The sequence below is a fragment of the Lissotriton helveticus genome, chromosome 3_1 (genome assembly GCF_964261635.1).
Source record: "Lissotriton helveticus chromosome 3_1, aLisHel1.1, whole genome shotgun sequence".
In the NCBI taxonomy this organism is placed as follows: domain Eukaryota; kingdom Metazoa; phylum Chordata; class Amphibia; order Caudata; family Salamandridae; genus Lissotriton; species Lissotriton helveticus.
In genome coordinates this window covers 131,562,937-131,585,758 of record NC_136061.1, presented here as the reverse complement: position 1 = coordinate 131,585,758, position 22,822 = coordinate 131,562,937, and the positions used below count along the sequence as shown (strand labels likewise).

The window sequence follows — 22,822 nt, the reverse complement described above, 5'->3', positions numbered from 1 at the left end:
CGTGGGGTCGGCTGATGGCTTTTTCAATAGTGGGGTTACTATGGCGTGCTTCCAGCTTGACGGGACCGTGGAGGATAGGAGGGAAGCATTTAGCGTGTCTGCTATAGTGATCAAGGGAGTGGTGTCGAGTTGTTTTAGGAAACGGACCGGGAGAGGATCGCAGGGGGAGCCTGATGAAATGGACTTCAGGGACATTTTTAGGGAGTCTAAGGTTATAGGGGGCCATTTCTCGAGAGGGTTCATTTCCTCCGGTGGTTTTAGGATATTCTGCTCTGAACAGTTTTCCTGGGGTCTAGCAGTGATGTTAGTGATAATGTTTTCTATTTTATCATTAAAGAACGTCGCCAGGTTTTGACATTGTTTTTTTGTTAACGGGCGAGTTGTAGCCGTTGTTTGAGCACCTGCTAGATCCAAACGGTGATAAAACCGAGATCCTCTTGCTAGGAAAAAATAAAGAGCTATGGAACCCCTCCCATTGGCCCCCCGAATTGGGAAATTTCCCCACTCCAGTAACCCATCGATAATGCTCTATCGTTGAAACAGGCAAATAAAGTGGCAAGTCTTTGTTTCACCATTATGAAGTGGCTGAAACAAATCCTATGGATGCTGCCCCTTGCCACCCAAAAGACCGTAGTCAACGCACTGATTACATCAAGCCTTGACTACGGCAATATTCTTTATCTGGGCTCAAATCAGGCAGTCATCAAACGGCTACAGCTGGTTCAAAACTCAGCCGCGAGACTCCTGTGCAGAATACCAAAAACCGCCAGGGTGTCAAAACATCTGAACGATCTACATTGGCTCAGGGTAGAAAACCGTATCAGCTTTAAAGCCCTGAGCTACATGTTCAGGATAAAATAAAAACGGCACCGGAATATTTGCAATCACTAGCCACACCCTACCTACCAGCGAGAAATCTGCGCTCCCAAACAGCAGCAAACTTCGCGGTCCCCAGGTTCAGATTGACAAGAATGGGAGGACGATCTTTCTCTGTCAGAGGGCCTATTCTGTGGAACACACTTCCCCCACATATACGTAAAGAAGAAAACTTCGCCAGGTTCAGAAAGAATATAAAGACTTGGCTTTTCCAGAAACAACTATGCTAAATCATGCTCATCATATACTTTTGCTCAACCTTATGTCATAGGCGCCGGGAAACCCTTTTTGGGTAGCTGTGCGCCATACAAGTGTAAAAAAAAAAATATATATATATATATCACAAGTTTGATGCCCTCTTCATCACAGAAACATGATTCACTCCTACATCCTCACACATCCTAGATGTCCTTCTTCCCACTGGTTACACCATCCAGCATGTGGACAGCAGCCATAAGAAGGCTGCACTGTCATCTATAAGTCCTCATGGTCATGTAACATCTCTATGGAAATCCTAATGCTCTACGTGGTACAGAACATCACCCAAACCACAACCCAACCCACACAAAACACAGGCCACTTCCTCAAAAGTATCTTCTGAATATCCCCAGAAATCAGATACGAACCACCCAAACTCTTAGACTGAATCTACCCTTGACATCCCGGTCACCCTGTTCATCTTCCAGCAACAAACAAAGGTCAACCCAAAAGAGACGAACAAATATTCAATTTGTTTTAAGACCTCTTCATTGACAACCCATCTCTCACCTTGCCATCACCATTTCCAATGTCAACACCCTTCTGAATGACTTCAACACGTTTTGGAAACTTTGAACATCTACTATCCAACTAAAATCATGCACATCCACAAGCCAACTAAAAACATGCACATGCAAACAAAAACCTTCAGCTCTGGTGCTCTAAGCGCACTTGGTGCGTCACAGGGCCAGCCTCTCAATCTGCAGTAATAGATAATAGGGTGACCTGTGATGTTTGTTGATCTCTATTTTTCACATATGGGGTACTTGTGTGTCCTACAAAGTGTTTTAAGCATCTTAATATAATACTGTACACTATTGAGAACTAAATCTTGACAGTGATATATGAAGTGTGTGACCGTAACACCTCTGTTGGTTTGTGCATCTATATAAAAACTGAAAATAAAAACATTTATAAATAAATAAAAAGGCATCTCAGGAGGGTATGCTCACCCCGTTCACCATTGTCAAAGCCTTCCTCACTAAAGGTATCTTCCCAGAAGCTCTCAAGACAGGCTACATCCTCCCAGTTCTAAAGGAACTCACAGTTGGGCCCAATGTTCACGTTAATTACTAGCCCATCCCTCACCTCCCATTCATCCTCAAGATTATTGAAAAGGCAATCTACGCTCAACTTCCAAGATCACATCCGACCAGGTCCTGCATGACTACCAATCTACAGATCACACTGCGGCATGGGGACGGCTATATTACACACTGTAGATGATGCCATTCTGACCAAAAATGAAGATGAACCCTGCCTCCTGATATTGCTGGATCTCTCCTCTTCTATACTGTTAAGTCCACACCCTGAATACAGGCATCGCTGACAATGTCCTTCACTGGTTCTACTCCTTTCTTTCCAACCATCACCTGTTTGTTCACCTGGACACCTCCAAGTTCCAAATGATGGCTATCAATGGTGGAATCCTCCAGGGTTCCATACTGTCCACGGTCATCTTCAAACTGAACATGCAGCCCTCTATGGTTGTACGCTCAGATAACCGAATCAAAATTCATTAATACTCCAAAAAGCAACTCCATGTGTAAGTCTCCTCCACTCCAGATATTGAAGACCAGCAACTACCTGAAGGGCAACCCTACCAAGACAGAATTCCTGTGATTTGCCAACAACAACAAGCAAATGAAATTGTACAAACCTGTCCAAAAGACATGAACTTTGAGGGTTTCGAAACCAAACTTTCTCAGAATGCCAATTCACTTGGATTGACCCTGGAGCTAACCTCACCCTCAAGGAACAGATTGTAAAATAAAATACAAAGATGGACTAGTAGCAGCTCTCTCTTCTAAAGAAAGCAAAGCGGTTTCTTTCAGCCAGGGGCTTTGGAACTGCTGTAAAAGGTCTTGTACTCTTGCATCTCTATGATAGTAATGCCCACTCGAGAGGCTCACAGACTTCATACTGGCCTCCGCCGAACACCGCTGCAGCAGATCTCATTCAGGGCCTGAAGAAATATGATCAGATCACTCCCATCCTGATGGAATTCCATTGGCTTTCCTTGCCAGCAGACTCCATCTTCAAAATCAGCCACATCATCTACAAAGTCATCACAACCAGCATCCCTGTTTATCTTGCAGATAAGCTGGACACCTCTGGAGGCTTGGGGACAACCACAGGGAAGACAACATCAGACTGGAGACTAAGACGTGTAAAAAAGAAAAAAAACAGCAGGCCTTTTCCAATACGTACAACATCCTTGTATCTATCAACACCATCATACTGCTGCTTCAATTTGGGAAAGAGGGGATGATGCACCTCTTTGAAAAATACATCCTCAAAATGCAGTAACAGTACACTTCTGCTCCCAGAACACTGCAACTTCTCCTATTACTTGTTGACTGTACATTTGCCTGTAACCCTGTATAGCTCTCCACTGCCTTTTGTCTGCCACAAAAATATATACAAACGGAGACAGTCAGGGCACGGAGCCATTACAACACACTGAAAGGATACCTATGACCTGTAGTGGCCAGGGGCAGTCAGAGCAGGTAACGGTTACACTATACTCCACTCAGGATGTTTTTATACATGTAATTTACCATATCCTGCCAGTGAGTTGAACGATAGCCTCTCGGACATATTGTGATCTGTAGATCCTAAATTAGATGGAAGTTAGACTCAACATTCCACCCTTAAAAGGTTGGTAGGGTGAGCACTGTTAAATTGGGCAATATTAACACCAGTAATTATAGTGCTCAGAAATGTTAAATGTGTGGCATGGAGCGCATAGAAATCCAAATCAGTATTTCTATAATTATTTGTAATCAGAAAAAGACAATGGCCTAGGCAATCAGTCGAGGTGAAAAGTGTACAGATGTTGGCAAACGTTCCTGGTGCACTACAATGTACATTTCTAACCTTAGCAGCATCAACCCTGAAAAGTGAATTGTGATTTGTAATTATAATGTATACACGTTAATAGTGCCTAGGCTTTATAGTGACTTCATTACAATCTGACTGAAATTAACCATCTTTCTTGGAGGCCTTCAGACACAGTTTGTATGGAACGGGATGAGTCTGTAATTCGCCTCCTTACAGGCAGTTTTAGGTTCAGCTCCAAGTGTATATAAGTGCCCCTAGGACCAAATGTGTTGCAGTGGTAAATATGTGTGGTACGGGTAAACCACCAGCTGTTGAGAAAATCACGTACCCTTGATTTATGCTTAAGCTTGTCTTTGTGTCTACTAGATAACTAAAGAGCAGAAAGAAACTGTCTGTTGGTGACACTCGCTCTCCATGAGGCCCTGCTGCTCCTACTTTCTGCTTCACCTGCACAGTGCACTGCAATAGTGAAAACGCACCACTACAACATCAACTCTACAAAACTACTACTGCACCTTCATCACTATAAGACCGACCCTAAAAAAATCGACCACAGCAACACCAATAGTACAATATCAACACTCCAGGAAAAACACACTTTATGTATTGCTGTGCAGATGCTGTAGATTTAGTAGTAACATGACAATGACAACACTTCACAACTACAACTGCATTACAAACCAAGGATGGAAATGTGCCGTATCGTATTCAAACATGATTAATTGAATAACTTCAACTAAAATGCTCTGTGTCGAAAGATTATGTACGCTATGGTGCTAGATTTTGTATGCTAATGTGTACCTTTGGAGAAAGGTTCCCTGGGAAAACCTTGTGTGGAGCCTTACTGATCATGATTTCTGTGAACTTTGCAGCTCATGTATTCCCCCTGCTTTATTTCTGAAATAAAAAAAATAAAAAAACAAAGAGACCAACTCATAAAGTGGTTGAAATACAACATTACAACACCACTGCAACTACATCTCTACAACTTTGAAGCTATAACACAGCTCATCTACAACACTGCAACACTACACAAATACCACCACTCAACAAAACTACAACACTATACCTACAGCAGCATCACTCGACACAGCAACTCCACCACCTGCAACTACAAAACGACAACTTACAATACTGCAACCAAGCCAATACTACTACTGCAACATCACGGCTACAGAACAATACAACAGTCATCACAGCACAGTAATGCTGCCACACATGAATACTACAATTACAGCACTATGATCACTACAACTGTACAACACTAATGCAACAGCAAAATGCTACAAAAATACCGGGACAAGTACATCACTGCAACCGCATGAATGCAACAGTGATAGAGCTCATGAGGGTAAAAATGCATTCTTTCACAACAGACATGATCAGATAAATAATTTATTTTAAAAAAACACAGAGCTTGTTTCTTTGGAATAGATTACAGCAAAGTTTACCCATAATGCACTCAAGGATAATGTGATCTAACTAGAACTCAGATCCACTGCACTGCCCTGCCCAGCTTCAGGAAATGCACGCGATACGCAAGCCTCTGTTATCTAAATGTAAGTCAAGTGCCTCAAACATACGATTACCAGATGACTCCATGTTACAAATTTAATGTATTCCGGGATTTGTAGTACTCCCGGGATTTGCAGTACTCGTTCACATCCAATGAATTAATAAACTTGAAATGAATGATTTATAAAAGCAATGCCTGGAACTGCAGCATTCCGTCCCTGTTGACCTGTAGGAGTCTGGTAACTTTAAACAGTGGAATTCATTGCATCACGAAGATCGTTCAACAGGATAAGTTAAAGCGTAAACATGCAGTAAACCAGGCAAGTAGGTCACATGATCTGCTCTGAAACAGATTTTGAAACGGGTGACGACTGCAGGTACGAGAGATGGAGCTAGCAGGAACAGATTCTGCTGTAGAGTGCCCTCACACCCACAAGGCATGCCATTTAAAAATGTTTTTTGCAGCACTTAACTTGCATAGGGTACATGGAGTATTAGGTAGAGCGGCCTCCATCTTAGAACCAGCCGTAATGGTTTCCCTTGATGCCACCATGGCTTTCGACACCATTGAATGGCCGTATCTTTGGGCAGTTCTGGAGAAGTTGGGGTTTGGCCCGAATAATATTAATTGGGTGCAGCTTCTGTACGCTAAACCGCTAGCACAAGTAGTAGTTAACAAAAAACAAAACAAAAAAAACGGCCACCTTTGAGCTGGGTCGGGGGACCCGGCAAGGATGCCCGCTATCCCTCCTCCTGTTTGCCCTTGCTTTGGAACCTCTGGCGGCCTGGATACGAAGGGACCCGATGATTCGGTCATACGTTGGTCCCCGGAGTGGGAGGACCATATCTCGCTCTACGCAGACGATATCCTACTTGACTTCTCCGAGGCGGTCCCTGATTGTTGTCCTGGATATTCTTGCTATTTTTGGTAGGTTCTCCGGGTACTCTATTAACTGGAGTAAATGCCTGTGGTTTGTTTTGGCTGGAGAGCCGCCTATCCCGTCAAAGGGATGCCCAATACAAATACGTACAGAGGGCTTCAAGTATCTGGGGATTTTTCTCTCCCTGGATCCATCACTTTGTTACTCCCAGAACCTTCTCCCCCCTTTGACCAGGCTGCATAAGGACATAAACAACTGGAAGTCACTCCCTCTTTCCCTGCTGGGAAAAGCGGCCCTTTTTAAAATTATGTCTTTGCCTCGGTTTTTCAGGGAAAAGACGGTATAAGTGGGTGGAGGTTGCCTTAAGTAATGGGCCTGTGTATGGGGCCTGTGGAACTCCTGTCGTGGGGACATATTTCAACCGCCCCTCACCATCGATAGTGAAGAGCCCCCTTCACCCTAGACCTTCGAAGTGCTATTATGCACTGATTGATTGTACCTACTGTCCCCATGTTGCCTGACTTATTGTGTCCTTTGTAATGTACTTAATAAGCTGATGTGTATTAATAAAGAAGTTATTAAAAAGAAATCCCCCAAAAAAAAATGTTTTTTGCTTATGAAGGAAGCATTGCTACGAAAAACACAATCACTGGCTCGTAGTGACTGGAAAGGGTATATAGATCAGCTGCAAATGTAACTGGGGATTAAGAGAACATATTTACACTTTACATGTAAATTGGGTTACAACGTTTGCCATTTCGTGTTATACATATTGCAATTTCAGGTACAGGAAGCTAAAGTGAGCTACATATTATCACACACTGTTGTAGTACGTGCCAAACTCGATTAGAAACCAGATCTCCAGATTCCATGGTCCAGCATCTTAGCCACTGTCTCCCATTATAGAATATTATTGGAAACTAACAACATTACAGTGGAAGAAGCAGGGTTTCTCCAACAAATTAGTGCTGTAGCCAATTAACATTACCAGTTAAAACAGATGTGTCAAGATATTACCTAATTTTTCAAAACTATAAACAGAAGGCAAGCAAGCACAACAAAACGACTGGGGAGTGCAATGATGGGGACAATCATTTGCTAAACTCCTTAAGATCACAGCAATTTGATTCAAATTTCCAAGGTATATGGGACGTCACGTTCAAATTCTTTTTTATATTTATACAAATATGTTTCCCTTTTTGTGTACTGTAATAAAAATAAAACAAAAGGGGTTATTTTCTTGTTTTTTTTATAGTGGCTAATGGCAACAATCTAGCGTAACTTGGTGGTTTAGTAGGCATCCTTTTAGGTGTTGCTTTTCGAATTGGTTCATTGAGAATAATTTTAATAGATCAGCAAATTCCCTCTGCAGTGTGGAGTTCTTTCTAGGACTAACTCAAGTTAACAGTAAAGAACCAAAACAACTGACAAAAACTTGATTGCAGTCAGTAAATTAGAAAAGAATCAATGACCGATACAAAAACGAAGAAACTGTGTCGCTCTTGGATTTTTTACATCATAAAACGAAATGTGCCTTTAAACATTATCCAGCCATGAGAAAAAGCACTAATGTGATTTAAGGAAAATGAAATTCAAATTTGGCCTGCTTCCAACTAAATTAGTGGGAACAGCTGGACTATAGATTCTTCAGGGAGCAGAGCTTTTGCAATTGTAATATTTTGTGGTTACTAAGGGCTCTGAATATTTGCTGCTTATTGGTTCTATATTCATCTATATCACAAAGGTGGATGGCATTACTTTGTTTCCAAAAAGAGGAAAATCCTATAACGTCAGCTTTGTTCTTTGAATTGACAGACGATGCAGGATGGCATGAATGAATTTGCATTTCTAAAGCACATTGCTCCTAGCGCTGGGAGGCCTTCTGGTAGCAGAGTCATTACAGAACTACAGCTAGAATTTGGAATAGAACAGTTCATGTTCTTCAACATTACATATAATGGATAGAGGTTTAAATTTGTATGATAATTCTGAACCGAAAATGTATATAGCCAAACAACATTTCAGTAAAAGGTAAAAGGCCAGCACCCTTACCTTCGGGGGGACGTAGAACTCCAGCAGGAAGCGCTCTCCCTCCATGCGCCCGGCCTTGCGCAGCAGAAGGCGGCACTTCTGCCACTGGGAGCTGCCCACGCAGTTGGTGTCGTCCGCCACCATGTACCGCACCGTGCCTTCCCTCTGGATGTCCAGCAGCTCCACCTTGGCGGACTGGGATTTTGTGAGCCGCAGCTTCCGAGACCACTTCTCGCGAGGCTCCGGCGCGTGCTCCTTGGCGCCGGCGGGCAGGGGATCCCTGTCCGCGCGCCCGGCACGCGCCTGGGCGGGCTCGAGGCTGGGCTCCGGCGAGGACCGGCGGTGCCACATCTCCTTCATGCCGTCCACCACGCACAGGCTCATGTTCCGCAGGGAGAAGCCCTTCTTGAACTTGGACTTGGCGGCGTCGTGGAGGGAGACGTCCTCCGAGCTGCGCGAGTGGCCGTAGGAGGAGACCCGCTGCACGCGCGCCTGCGTCTGGCTGCAGTACCGCTGCGGGCCGGCCGCCTGCTCCATGCTGTCCAGGGACTCGCTGGAGGTCTCCTCGCGCCGCTGCGCGATCTCCCTCCCGAACGGCACCTGGCAGTTCTGGAGGCCGACGAAAGGGACGATGTTGTACTTGGTGGGGGAGTCCGACACATAGACCCGGCACACCTCGAAGCTGAAGAAATCCAGGAAGTTGGCAGCGAAGTGGTGGGAGAAGGAGGTCTCGGCCCCGGGGGTGTCGTAGTGCGGGTTCTCCTTCAAGAACTGGCAGAACTTCTGTGCGAATTCAACGGCGGCAGACTGGGCGTGAAGCTCACAGAACTCCTTCCAGTCAGGGAGCTGGGAGGAAGTCTCCTGACTGTCCGCATCACCATTCATGACTGGGCCATTTCAACAGCAGCAAACTGCAAGGCAAGCAGAGACAGCAAGAAAAATATCAGAAAAGGGAACTCTGCCACGGCTGCACAGGGTGACCTTCAAAGCACACACCAGTATTCTCCTTTTATCTTTCCCGTACGCGGCCCTACAATCACCTGCACGTCCATCTCCCCCACTGCACTTTCATCTCCGTGGCACAATTTTTAGCAGATCCTCAAAATACACTTCGATCTTCTTTCTCTCACTGCACTTCACGCTCCTTTGCACAATTAACTTGTATCACCTCTTCCATAGCGGACACGTTTTCAGATTGCTTGTGTGTGACATTTGCATGGTTTTAGTGAACTTAAGAATGACATTCTGCTGATTAATGTGTGACACAGTGACTGACACTTTCTCGCCAGTAAAACTAAACAATGAAGTCCATATAAAAAAGCTAAATATCACAAATTACTACCTTTTGAGCAATGGAACGAACTAGTCTTAACTACATGGTTCATACTAACACCCATCAGAAGTAGCCCACGCCAGTGCATCCTAACTCAAATACACCAGAAACAGCTAGCCCGACCTAGAGAGTTCCAAGACTGCACACTTCCAGCAGGTCTACCCATGCTCAATGCATTCTGACCCTATACATCCATCAGAGCCAGTCTATCCAGTACAAAGCAATTGTAGACTCATTCACGTTCACCACAACAAACGTGGCCCTGTCAACTCCATTCTAGCCCCATTAACCCAAACAGAACCAGCCTGTTCCTGTCCAGTTATATTTCCAAACTGAACAAGCCAGCCCTATTCAGTGTTCCAACACCATAAATATTCATACAATCTAGCCAGTTCACAGCATTCTAACTGCATGCACATCCACCAGAACCAGCCAATAGGGATTGCTAACTGGCTGTGTGTTTTTGACCTGACCAGTATATTAATTTTCCAGCATAACATTTTAAAATTACATTAAACTATTTTTTCCATCAGTGCATATTTAAAACTTCAAACATAAGAGTATAACGCTATGTTACAGAAATGCTTTAACAACAGTGGCTGATAAAACGAAGTAAGCAAAGAAAGAAAAGCAGTGTTAAAAATGAATACAGACTATTTTGTATTAAGTCTGGTTTATCATGTGTGGGCCTTTGCAGAATTGTAAAACATGATTCACAAGAAAAAAGGTGGTGACACTACTTGCCTATCCCACTCCATCTTGACCCATTCACAGGACAACTTACCAGTGACAAGTGCTGCCCCACTAACTTACTCCCACCATGAGAGCCAGGGTGTCTTCATCGGGCGGGACAGACTGAGTACTAGCAGGCAGTACTCCAGTGGCGGCTCCTCTCTTATGGTGAAGGAGCGTCGCCCCCCAGCTGAAAGCCAGCAGAGGCCAGGACAAATAAAATGATAATAATACTTTTGTAATATTTTATTTTGCGTCCTGCCAGCCGAACCGAAGGAGGGGCCATCACCAATATCCCCACTCTCGCCAAACTGCTGGAAAAATGCGCACAACTACAATTGTCTAAACACATTGAGCAATTCGATCTCCTCAACCCTCACCAGTCAGGCTTCCGAGCAGGACACAGCACAGAAACTGCTATGACTCACATAATTGACGACGCACTTCAAATGCTAGACCAAAACGACACCTGCCTCCTCATCCTTCTTGATCTCTCCTCAGCATTCGACACCGTTAAACATGAGAATCTACTAGAACTACTAAACACAAGAATGGGCTTATCTGGAACTGTCCTCAAGTGGTTCACTTCCTTTCTTCACAACAGGTCGCAGAAATTCAAGAGCAACAACCTGATGTCCTCGCCAATACCTGTAACGCTAGGCCTCCCCCAAGGATCCTCTCTATCCCCAACTCTGTTCAACCTAGTCATGGAACCTCTCACCACCTTGCTACAAGCATCCAATGTACACTTTCACATGTACGCTGATGACACCCAACTTTACCTCAAATTACAATCACCCAATGACATCCTGCTCCTGAACTCAACGATCAGATGCACCCAATCCTGGCTTGCCGATAATCACCTCAAACTCAATGCCCTGAAAACAGAGTTCCTTCTGATCTCACCTCCAGCGAAGATATCCACCACTCAACATTGGCTTAAACTCCTAACCGCACTCAATGTCCAACCCACCATCGTGGACTCAGCAAAATCTTTAGGCATAACACTCAACACTAATCTCAACATGCAGCAACATATCAGCAAGGCAACAAAGGGAGCGAACTTCCAGATCAATACTCTGAGGAAACTTAAACCCTACCTCCCAGCCAAAGACTTCCAAACTGCAGTACAAGCACTAGTCATCCCACGAATTGAATACGGCAGCACCGCCCTCTGCGGACTCCCCCTAACTACAACCGCACCACTAAAAGCTTCTCTAAATGCTGCAGCGAGACTCATCACTGGGTCAAAAAAGTACTCCCACATTACCCCTGACTTGAAATCCCTGAATTGGCTGCCTTTTGAAGCCAGAATACATCTGAAAATCGCCTGCATGACACACAAGGCGGTACACCTAAACTCACCCGGCTACCTCGCTCAGAAATTGACAATCTCTGGGGGAATTAGAAACACGAGAGGCACAAACAATCTTCTGCTGAAACCTCGAAGATTCCGGAAGGAAAAAACATACAAGCGCTCCTTCTCAGGAATGGCACCTAGGATCTGGAACTCACTCCCTCCCGAAACCAGGCTTATCTCCTCCACTACACTCTTTAAAAAAGAAGTAAAAGCTATCCTCATGGCTAAATACACTTGAACTACTATCTCGAACCCTATTAACACCCTGCACCGATCTGTATTACATGTTTGACCCCTTATTTGTATGAGTTGTCTTATCATTCACATGATTGGCTTTGTAGTCACTTAGTTGTACTATTTGTACTGTGATTTATTGATTTACTTGTTTGACCATGTTCCCCCATGCACCCTTCTATGTAAAGCTTGATTTACTGGTTTGACTATGTTCCCTCATGTACCCTTCTATGTAAAGCGCTCTGATATCTGCGAAGATCTTGTTCGCGCTATATAAAACTGTTAAAATAAACAGCCACAGTGACGCTGTAGCACCAGGGAGGAGAGGAGAGTGGTGGGCACTGCTAAATGTGCATGATGGTTTGGTCTGCCCCAGAGCGCACGCCAAACTGTCAAGCGCACTGAGTCTTTCTCCACCTAAATGTATTGTACAGATGGGTGTAGAAAACAACACAGGCTTCCACTCTGTCTGAGCGCAGAACCGTGGCACTCAGACCAAGCATTTCCAGCATGTGAGCAGCGCTGGGATTGAGAGGCTGCACAGTGTGCACAAGGTTCCTGACATGAGCGCGAGGAAGGTGGCGGACGTCGGAGCAGGTAAGTGCAGTTTTATTTCTTCTCTTTTTTTTTCCGGTTGCCCCCTCCCACGGCGCCACCACTTCACAGTACCAGTGACCACTCCTGCAGTGATCTGTAGTGATAGATACTACAGAGTTCATTACCTGCCTTCCTTCAAGAAGGGCGATCCATTGCAGCTGCAGATTCTGAGCTCTCGGGGTGGCAGCATTTTTTAAAAGTTTAAGTTCGTACAGTAGGACTGGACTTTTAATGACATTAGTGCATGCACATACTCATATGTGCCACAGGAAATGGAGGGAGGACAGATGATGGTGCTGTCGGATTGCTCAGCAAGCCAACAACATGCGACGCTCAAATCATGCCGGATGGGCTGCAAAGTCAATTGATACTAATGAAATGAATTGGCCTGCAGCTCCGTCAGTCAGCACAGATGGGCCAGGGGATGCTTAAATTCATGTGGCTACAGCCTGCTTGTTTATGTTTAGGGCACAGGCTGCAGATTTGGTTTTTAAAAATGCGTTGAGTATTACAATTACTTAGCTAGGCCCATAGCTACTAGTCACCTCTCCACAGCCTGGGCCCAGCTACTTTTACCAGAGGCACCAGCGCATAGCTAACACTGGATCAATAGTTTATTAAGCAACAGAGCCACATGAAGCACGTCAAGTTCCTCTGCTAGTAGCTATAAATTAAGCGTGACTAAGCATTTTAGTGCGGCGATGCGGACACCAGACTAAAATGCATTAGTTTCACACCTGATGTGTCACACTTGGCAGGGCTGCTCTTCACACTGTACTTCCATCTCGCATTGCACTGCCTTTCCGTGACCATCGAAGCTACACGCTAGTATAGTCTTTTCACTCTCTCCGCAGCACTTACATCTACTCCCACGCACTTCCATTCATCCGCTGCACTTCCATTTCCTCTACAGAATTACTTTAATCACCTTTTCACTCTGAACTTCTGTCTTCTCACACTGCATTTCCATCTCCTTTGCACAACTACTGTTACCACTTCTCACATTGCAGTTCCGTCTTCACGGGAAACATCGTTACAACTCGCATTACAACGTATGTCATAAAATGTGAATTCCATTATAACGCAAGTCATTACATCGCATAATCCAGTACAACGCATTCCCTAAATTAACGCCCCAGCAGTGTTAGAATTGCAATTGCGTTGTAATGGATTTTGTGTTGTAACGACATGCATTGTAATGGATTTCGCATTGTAAAAAATGTGTTGTAATGACACACATTGTAACGCATGCGTTGTAGCGTGTCCTATTCATCTTCACTTATTGCACTTCTTTCTCTTTTGCAAAATTAACTTTATTCACCAGTTCACACTACACTTAAGTCTCCTTTGCACAACTACTTTTAACCCCTTCTTATACTGTGCTTCTCTTTCGCAAAATAAACTTCTAACTTCTTCACAATGCACTTAATCTCTTAACACTGCACTCCCATCTCCACCAGTATTTTCCTTCACCTCACACTACATTATCCTCAACACTGCACTCCCATCTCCTCCAACTGCACTTCCATTTGCTTACAATGTACTTCCATCGTATTTGCAGATGTACTTTTATCACCTCCTCACACCCACTTCCATCTATGCTGCACAAGTTTTTTTCTCCACCTCACAGTGCACTTCCATCCCCCAGACACTGTATTGCCATCCCTTCAGCATAAGTTTTTTTTCTTCTTCTCACTCAACCTCCTCACACTGACGTTTGGCATGGTCTTGTGTTGCGCTTTCCTGACAACTCTCATACTGCACTTTAATTTCATGCTCAAACTGCACGCCTACCACCTCTACACACTGCATATCCGTATCACCCCTCACACTGAACTTCACTGCCACCTTCAGTCTACACTTCCAGGACCTATTCTAGTTGAATTTACACCCCTCAACCCGCATGCTGCTACTTCATTTGAAAACAACTGATCCCAATATGGCACTCAATATGGGTGTGTGGGAGGTCCAGAAGCAGTTTGTAGCCTGCCCCCCTTGCCCCGCCCTCATCAACAATTACAAGTAAAAAATGATGTATATATTATTTGTTTCGTTTGTAAACAATAAAGAAGGTGGACGGACAGGCAACGGCAGAGTGGATTAGGGGGTGTGGGGAGGCAGCAGGAGGAGAAATGGTATGGCACCAAGCCCTTAACTCCAACATTGTGAACACAGTCTTTCTGCCCCCTTCTGGGGCACAAAGCCCACTAGACACCAGGGAAACATATTTATGTTTATTTATATGCCAAATAAAAGCATTGGGTCACACCCCACCGCCAAATGGCTGAAACATTATTTCTGCTCCCTCTGGGTGAATGGGGGGCGAACCCCCAAAAGAATTTTATTTTGGCGCCTAAAGAGGGGTGGGGACTTTCCTCAATGGCATCAGACCGAGCTCACCAACCACAAAATGGCTAAAACAGTCTTACTGCCCCAGTGCTAAATTGGAGGGTCTACCCCTAATGTGTTCCCGGGTATGGCAGAAAGCCCACTAAACACTAGGGACATTGTTTTTTACCACATAAAAAAGGAGGTCTCCTAGGACCCCACCCACAACAAGTCAAAATCCCTTTCTACTCCTTTTGGTGTAAAATGGCAGTATTACCCCAATCTGTCCCTCAGGGGGACAGGAGGCCCATTAGACACTAGGGTCCCTTTTTAGGTGGTACATGTAAAAGGCTTGGATACCCCCACCCCCACTTTGTCAAGCCCCCACCCCAAAAGCAGTGAGTCTTACTGCCAAATAGGTGAAAATTGAGGGGGCTTAAGTGGGGGCCACTTATTTATAAGGGAAGGGGGCGTGGGGTCTCACCCAGGTGTTGTGCCTTGCCTCCACCCCAGAACAGGTGTAGGGGACTTTCTAGTTCCCCAGGGGTAAAATATGGGCGTTTACCCTTAATCTGACCCCAGGAAACAGAAAGCAAACAAGACACAAGGGGATAAATAGGCCCAAAGGAAATAATGGGGGTGGTGGCAACTCACCCATAGTATTGCACTGCGCCCCAACACCAGAATGAGTGTTCCCTCTTTCTGCCTCCTTGGAATTGGATTGCGTGTGCTTATCCACAATCTGCCCAAGGAGGACAGAAAGGCCACTAAACATCAGAGGATCAAAAAGTTAAAGATGTAGGAGCTCACGCCATGCCCCTACGACAGAACGTGCTCAACAGTCTTTCTATAAGTAGACACAATAGATGTATACATACACATTTTCTTTTAATGAAAACAATATAAGATGATGGTGGCCTGCCAGGATTTGGGCTGCACCCTTACCCTCTAAAGCTGCAACAATCCTTTTGCTTGTTTGGGGCCAATAGAATTCCCAAGTGGGAAGAAATGTGGTTTATTTTGGAAACAGTTTTTAGATATGTACCGATGGAGTGGTGTAAATCCCAATTTCCTCTCGCTTGCTATGATAAATAGCTGCACCATTCGTGCTCGGGCCAGCCGACAACCAGGGTACCCTACCGTACCCACATATTATTGAAATCTAGACACCCAAGAGAATACAAGGTGGTGTGACATGCATGTATCCCACTAGGCTTTCCTACCCAGAATTCCCTGCATACCTCAACCTTTTGCTAAAATCCCACATTTTACTGACATTTCTGTGATGGAAACTTCTGGAATCTGCAGGAATCCACACAATTCTTTCCACTAAAGGACTCCACACTACTCTAGATATATATTATATGCCACTTGTAAGGCTGTGCCTAACATCCACATTACAAATGGATCAAACTAGAAATAATGCAAAGTCAGTATGCTCTTTCTATGGTTCCGGGTTTGATCCACTCCTGTCGTGGGCACTAGGCCAAGCCACACAAGTGAGGAACCGTTTTTAATGGGAGAAGTGTAGGAACACTGGGTGATAGGAATTTGTGGATCCTGAACCTTTCTCTCACAGAAATGTGAGGAAAATGGGTTTATTTGCCAACGTTTGGGGTTTGCAGGGCTTGTGATTAAGGAAAGGTAGAAGGATCCATGCAGGTCACACCAGTCTAGACTCCCCTGGTGTCTGGTTTTAAAATATGTGGGGATTTGGTAGGTTTACCTGGTTTATGGCCATGCCCAGGCCCAAAAGTCTCACCTACTCACATTAGAAAATAAGCTTTGGCAACGTCAATAGGACTCATCTTGCAAGCTATTGGGTTTGTCACTATTTTAGCCAATATGCACAGCAGTCTGGCTGCTGTGAAGCATAGTTCTTAAAGTGCTACGACACAACTAGCATTTTCTGCGTTATAGCTTATTTTTACAGTGTAAATGGGGGTGCGTGGGTGGGAGGCATCTCAGAGGGAAGGAGGGTGTACAACCCTTGACTAAAAACATTGAGCAAGTGAAGAGGTCGTGCAGGCGAGACCTATTCGCTTTGCCGATGCTTGTTGTTTGTGGCGGGAGGTGAGAGAGGGCAAGCAGCATAATCTAATGGAGAAAGATACAACGTGGGATGGGGCGAGAGGAGGTAAGCAACAATGTGGGATGGCCAGGAAGAGGGTAAGTAGTGGGAAGGAATAGAACTCGAGTGGGCAAACAATGGGCTGAGCAGGATGGGAGGTGGCGAGCAGCAACACAAAAAGGGATGGGAAAGGGAGGGGCAAGCAAATACAGGGAAAGGGGTGGGAGGAAGGGAAGGTGGGAGAGGGATTTATAGAGAGTGAAATCAACAACATGTGATGGGAGGGTGGTAGCACCAAGCAACACAGAGCTAGACAGGATAGAAGCAAGTGAGGGAGATGGCCTGCATACATGTACACTCTTATGGAGTTTTCAACAAAAAGTAAAAAGGCGCTCCATAAGCGCTGGCAGAGAAGGAACACAAGTTCTTGGGCCATGCTCCTGGGAAGGGACATGTCCACAAAGAGGAACTGAAGCCGGTACACACTGACCAAAGAGAATCAAGGATATAAAATGGATGATTAAGCCAACCAATGGTAAGTAGTGGGCCAGCTCTAAGCCCACTGTAAGCTAACAAATAGTCTCACAAGCATCAGTGCATACACTGTCTCGGGCGAGACCTAAAAAAGGGTTGATTTGGATTTGAAAAATCTGTTTTGTCCATGTTGCATTTTGGTCCTATTCCAGCCTGTGGTGGGCACAGGGCCCACCTACACAAGTGGGTTACTGTTTTTATTGTAACCTGTGGGAACTCTGGGTGGCAGGAAATTTGTTGGTCCACACAGATTTCATAACTTTCTTGCACAGGACTTTGAGGAGAATGCAAGTTTTTTGACAAAATGAGAAGGTTTAAAGGGCACTGTGGCAAAGAAAAGGTGAAGGGGATCCAAGCAAGTGACACCACCCTCGACTTTCGAGTACCTTTAGCCAAACTCAGATTTTTCTGAAGGCATTCCTGGGTGACGGTAGAGCCCAGGCCCAAAAACCTCAGCTACCCATATTGCAAAAAAAAAAAGGTAGGTTTGGAGTGGAAAAGTTTGACCAGTCCATGTTTTGAAGTCTTTCCTGTAACAGGTGCTGGGAACCGGAACCGTTTTTATCGGAACAACTGTGGAAACGTTTGGTGGCAGGAAATTTGTGGCTTCTCGCAGATCCTGTAACTCCCAGAATTTTGAGGAAAATGCACAGTTTTCCCAAGTTTAAGATTTGAAGAGCACTGTGGGTAAGAAAAGATGGGAGAATACACACAAGGAAGACCACACTGAAATCCCCTGGGTGTCTAGTTTTCAGGAAAGTCTGCACTTGGTAGGTTTCGTGAGTTGGTAGCCAAGCTCAGACCCAAAATCCACAGCTACCCATATTGCAAAAAATTAGCCCAAAATGTGATCTGTCCATGTTGCATTTTGGGGCCTTTCACAGACTTGAGGCTGGGTCCACGTATACAGGTGGGATAAAATTTCTATCGAGGACGCTGGCTGATAAAACATTTTTGGATCTCTGTATATTCCAGAACTTTCAAAGAAATTTGAGGAAAATGTGTGTGTTTTGTCAAAGTTTGAGATTTGCAGCGCATGAAGGGTAAAAATTGGTAGCGGGATCAATGCAAGCCAGACAACCCTGAACTCCCATGGACATTAGGTTTAGAAATGTTTGAGTTTGGTAGGTTTCCTGTGTAGCAGCTGAAATCAGGCCTAAGATCCATAGCTACTTAAAAATGGGTCAGTCTAGAATGGAAAAACTTGATCTATCCATGTTGCATTTTGGGGCACTGGCACTGACTGCACCAACAACAAGCATTGAAAATGCAATAGGTCTCGCAATAGAAGAGTTTGACCTTTTGGTGTTGCAAATGTTTATATTTTTTGCAAATTATAAAAGTATTAATTTTGTTTTTTGTAAAGTGAATAGTTATAAATCTACCAAATGTTAAATTTATAGCATTAGTAAAGTTACATGTTTAGTTTTGTCCTTGTTTACATGTATTTGATGTGAAAACTTACAATTTTGTGTAAAATGTTTAAAATAAAGGATAGTGACCTAATGTTGTTTCTAATTTTTAATGCAAAAAATTTTTACATGTAAAAAAGTACAAAACTAAACCTGTAAATTACCTAAAGCTATAAAGTTAACATTTGGTTGAATAATAACTATTCATTTTACAAAAAACAAAAGTAAGTCAGTTAAATAAAATGCACGGCTAGGATGGGATCAGATTACAATGTATGTATGAGCATAAACATCTTTGCTATGCAGCAGCACAAGTGGGCAAATATCGGTATGCAACCATACTAAGCGCGCTGAGGCGTGCACCTACACTCCAACGTGTACACTGGGTAACATAGGCCTGGAATGTCAGTGTGGCATATCCTAACACCAGCACACACATTGTGAAAGAGGAGACGTATTATCTTTGCACTGGTGAAAGTACATAAAGCGCAATGAAGAAGGTGGTACGGATGTCAAAACGGGAAGATGGACAAGAGAATACCATGGTACTGTGCATGCATCTTCTATACTTTAACTGCACGATAATGCACACACCGGGACAGGTCTCATGGAAAGGTTGGTGTTTTTTTTTAGCGTTTTATATAGCGCAAACTTGACTCAAAGGTATAGAGTATCAGAGCGCTTTACATAGCACCAGTAACGTTACAAGAGGCACATTCATTTTTATTAGGCGCGGGGAGATTAAGTGATTTGCCCAGAATCACAGGGTGTTGCGCGTCCTTGCCGAGATGTGTTCATTCCTGCAGATGTGTATTCTGTAAACACAGCTCATTATGTGAGGCCGAGGCTGCTGCAGAGAAGTCTGGATTTGTTGATCGCGCCAAGACACACACATGAATGAACCGATGAGCTTACGGGATGACAGACACACCACCGGCACAAGCTAGATCCTCAAAGAGCTGAACACACACACACAGATGAAGACAGGTAATCAACGTGAAGGTGCGACTCACGGAAACAGACACAATAAACAGACCATTCTCTAGACGTGAAAAGGAAACAGAGGCACATGGAGACACGCACAACACATGGGCAAACAGGTAAGTGTGAGTGACAGAGAAATGACGCTGCAAACGGACCCAGCGACACAGAGATATACTTTAAGCACACAGCAGACAATATAAGTAAAAGCCAGTGCGCACTGACAGATACATTAAAACAGACACAGTGACTCACAGCGATACACACAGACACCAAGACTAGGGAAGCATGGCTACTGATGAGATTGCTTAAGGGTGGTCGTTAATTAAAGTCGCTGTCACTTGCGTTTGCTCTGCCTGTGATGCACACACACCACTTGTTACACACAAGGCGCAGCTCTACCAAGAGTGGAGGGTGAGGAGAACGTAGTGTAATACAGCTGTAGCAGCGTCACATCAGCATGTACATGTGTGCTGAGAACCCCAAAGCTGCGTGTGGAGGGCTCCTAACGTGCAGCGGAAAGAGGGAAAGACCAAATTAAAAAGAAACAGCGACGGAAGGGAAACGTTGCATGCGTACTATTTGTACTTGCAACAGTTATAAATGTTTGTAGATACGCTCGCTGATGCCCCATGGCGATGTCTGTGCTGTAGGAGATTAGAACCCACATCCGTCGGTAAGCAACCCAGTGGGCAACTGAGCACCGTGAATGTGATCTGAGGCGGAGTGGGTGCCCGGGCCTCTTGCTGCCTAACTTGATGCACTCGGAAAAGGTGGGGGAAGGGAACCAATGCATTTGTGCTCGAAAGGTGGGAGGGTGAAAGCAACAAATAAAACAAAGGACTGCGTTTGTGCTTGGAGTGTCGGAGGAGGGCTCCTAACGTAAAGCAGAAAGAGGGAAAGCCAAAATTAACAAGAAGAAAACGGAACGATAATTATTTAGAGAAGACATGTCTAAATTGAATGAAAAATATCTTAAGGCTTTTCGAAATCGCTGGATTTGCCGTGGCCACGGGCGGAGGTGGAAGGCGAGCCATGGGCAATCAGGAAAATTAACCCAGTCCGCTTATTACCTGCATAGAGCCGCCCAGTGCAACGTATGACTGCACGGCCATCACCACAAAAAAAAGTGTCAAGCAAAAAAATACTATTTTATGGTGGAAAATGGGCTAAAAAGAAAAGGAGACACGGCCGGCCGGCCGGCCGGCCGGCCGTGAAACTGAAAGCACGGCCGGCCGGCCGGCCGGCCGTGAAAAAGCCTTTGATGCAGCAGGGGGTAATTAGGGGAGGAGAATGGCTGGGCTGAGGCGGAGCGGGAAGAGCTACTGGCGGCACCAAGCTGACGATTTGATGCTGTGCACGCGCATTTTAACTAATTGCGCTTGCGCATTGAGTTAAAAGTGCACATGCACTTCATCAAATCGCCAGTGAAGGTTAGCTCTGTTTAAGCCTCTATAGTCTCGCTCTGCTCAATGCGCATGCGCATTGACAGGCGAGACCTAAAAATGAGGTACAGTTTTTATCGCGACAAGAGTGGAAACGCTAGATGGCAGAATATTTGTGGATCTATGAGATTCGGGAAATTTCTCACAGAAATATGAAGAAATGCATATTTTTAGCCAACGCTTGAGGTTTATAAGAGCTTCTGGGAAACGAACATCATGAGAGCCATGCAAATCACACCACCGTGGCCCCCTCTTGGGTATAGTTTACAGACATTACTGGGTTTGGTAGGCTTCCCTGGTGGCAGCACATCCAGGCTACAAATTCCACAGGTATCCACATCGCAAAAAAAGGGTGGTTTTCAACTGTTGAAATGGGATGTTGCCATGTTTCATTTTGGAGTGTTTTGTATCACAAACGCTATTCCCAGCCACACAAATGGAGTACCGTTTACATCGTGAGACGTGTGAGAACGCTGGATGGTAGGAATTCTGTAGAACTTTACCTTTCAGAACTAGGAGGATAATATTTGCTTTCAGCTAGAGTTTGACATTTGCAAGGCCTTCTGCGTAACAAAACGTCGTAGGATCCACGCAAGTCACACCACCCTGAACTCTACTGGGTGTCTAGTTTTTCAGAAATGTCTGGGATGGTAGGTTTCTCTGGGTGGCTGGTGACCCAGAGCCCCGAAATACCAATCACCAACATCGCCAAACTGGATCATTTTCCTCTCAGATTATCGGATATCTTTGCATCATGTTTTTTTTAGTGTATTGGGTCACAGGCGCTAGGCCTGCCACACAAGTGAGGTACTATTTTTGTCAGGAGACGTGTGGGACACTGACGGGGTAATAATTCTGTAGATCTCTCAGCTTTCGGAACTTTTTCTCATAGAAATGTGAGGCAAATACATGCTTTTAGCCAAAGTTTGAGGTTTGCGAAGCTTTCTCGGTAAAAAGAAAAAAACCTTTTTGGGAGCCATATCTGAAGTAGGGCACAGCTTCTGAGGCTCCCCATATTGTACAAAAAAAATTTGATTTTGCCGAGTGAAATATGATGTCTCCAGATTGTGCTTGGGGCCTCTTGAATCTCAGCCACTAAAACCAGCCATGCAAGTGGGGTACGATTTTTAATTGGGAGACTTGTGGAATCACATAACAGTAGAACATTTGTTATTAATAATAGGATTTCTCAGCTTTTCTGGCTTCCAGACGTAAGCTTGTGTGCAAGAAAAATTACATTTCCAAAATGCCTTCTCAATCACATGATAGTATGGGTAACCCCAACTTCAGATGTGTATAAATAACCACTGTTCATAAACCCAGTAGCTGGCCACTTTTCAAAAATACCTTGTATTTTCATTATATGTTGCCATATGAATTGCTATATGGT

At 44.6% G+C, this 22,822-nt stretch overlaps 1 protein-coding gene across 4 annotated transcripts in view; it reads right to left on the bottom strand.

Moving 5' to 3' along the window:
- SH2B2 (SH2B adaptor protein 2) overlaps window positions 1-22,822 on the bottom strand; it is a 487,294-nt gene that overhangs the window by 328,891 nt on the left and 135,581 nt on the right. For all 4 annotated transcript variants that reach the window (XM_078679381.1, XM_078679382.1, XM_078679383.1 and 1 more), the window contains one exon: window positions 8,427-9,316. In XM_078679381.1, the coding sequence (XP_078535507.1) occupies window positions 8,427-9,290 (864 nt within the window). In that variant the 5' untranslated portion in view covers window positions 9,291-9,316. The remainder of the gene's footprint in view (window positions 1-8,426; window positions 9,317-22,822) is intronic.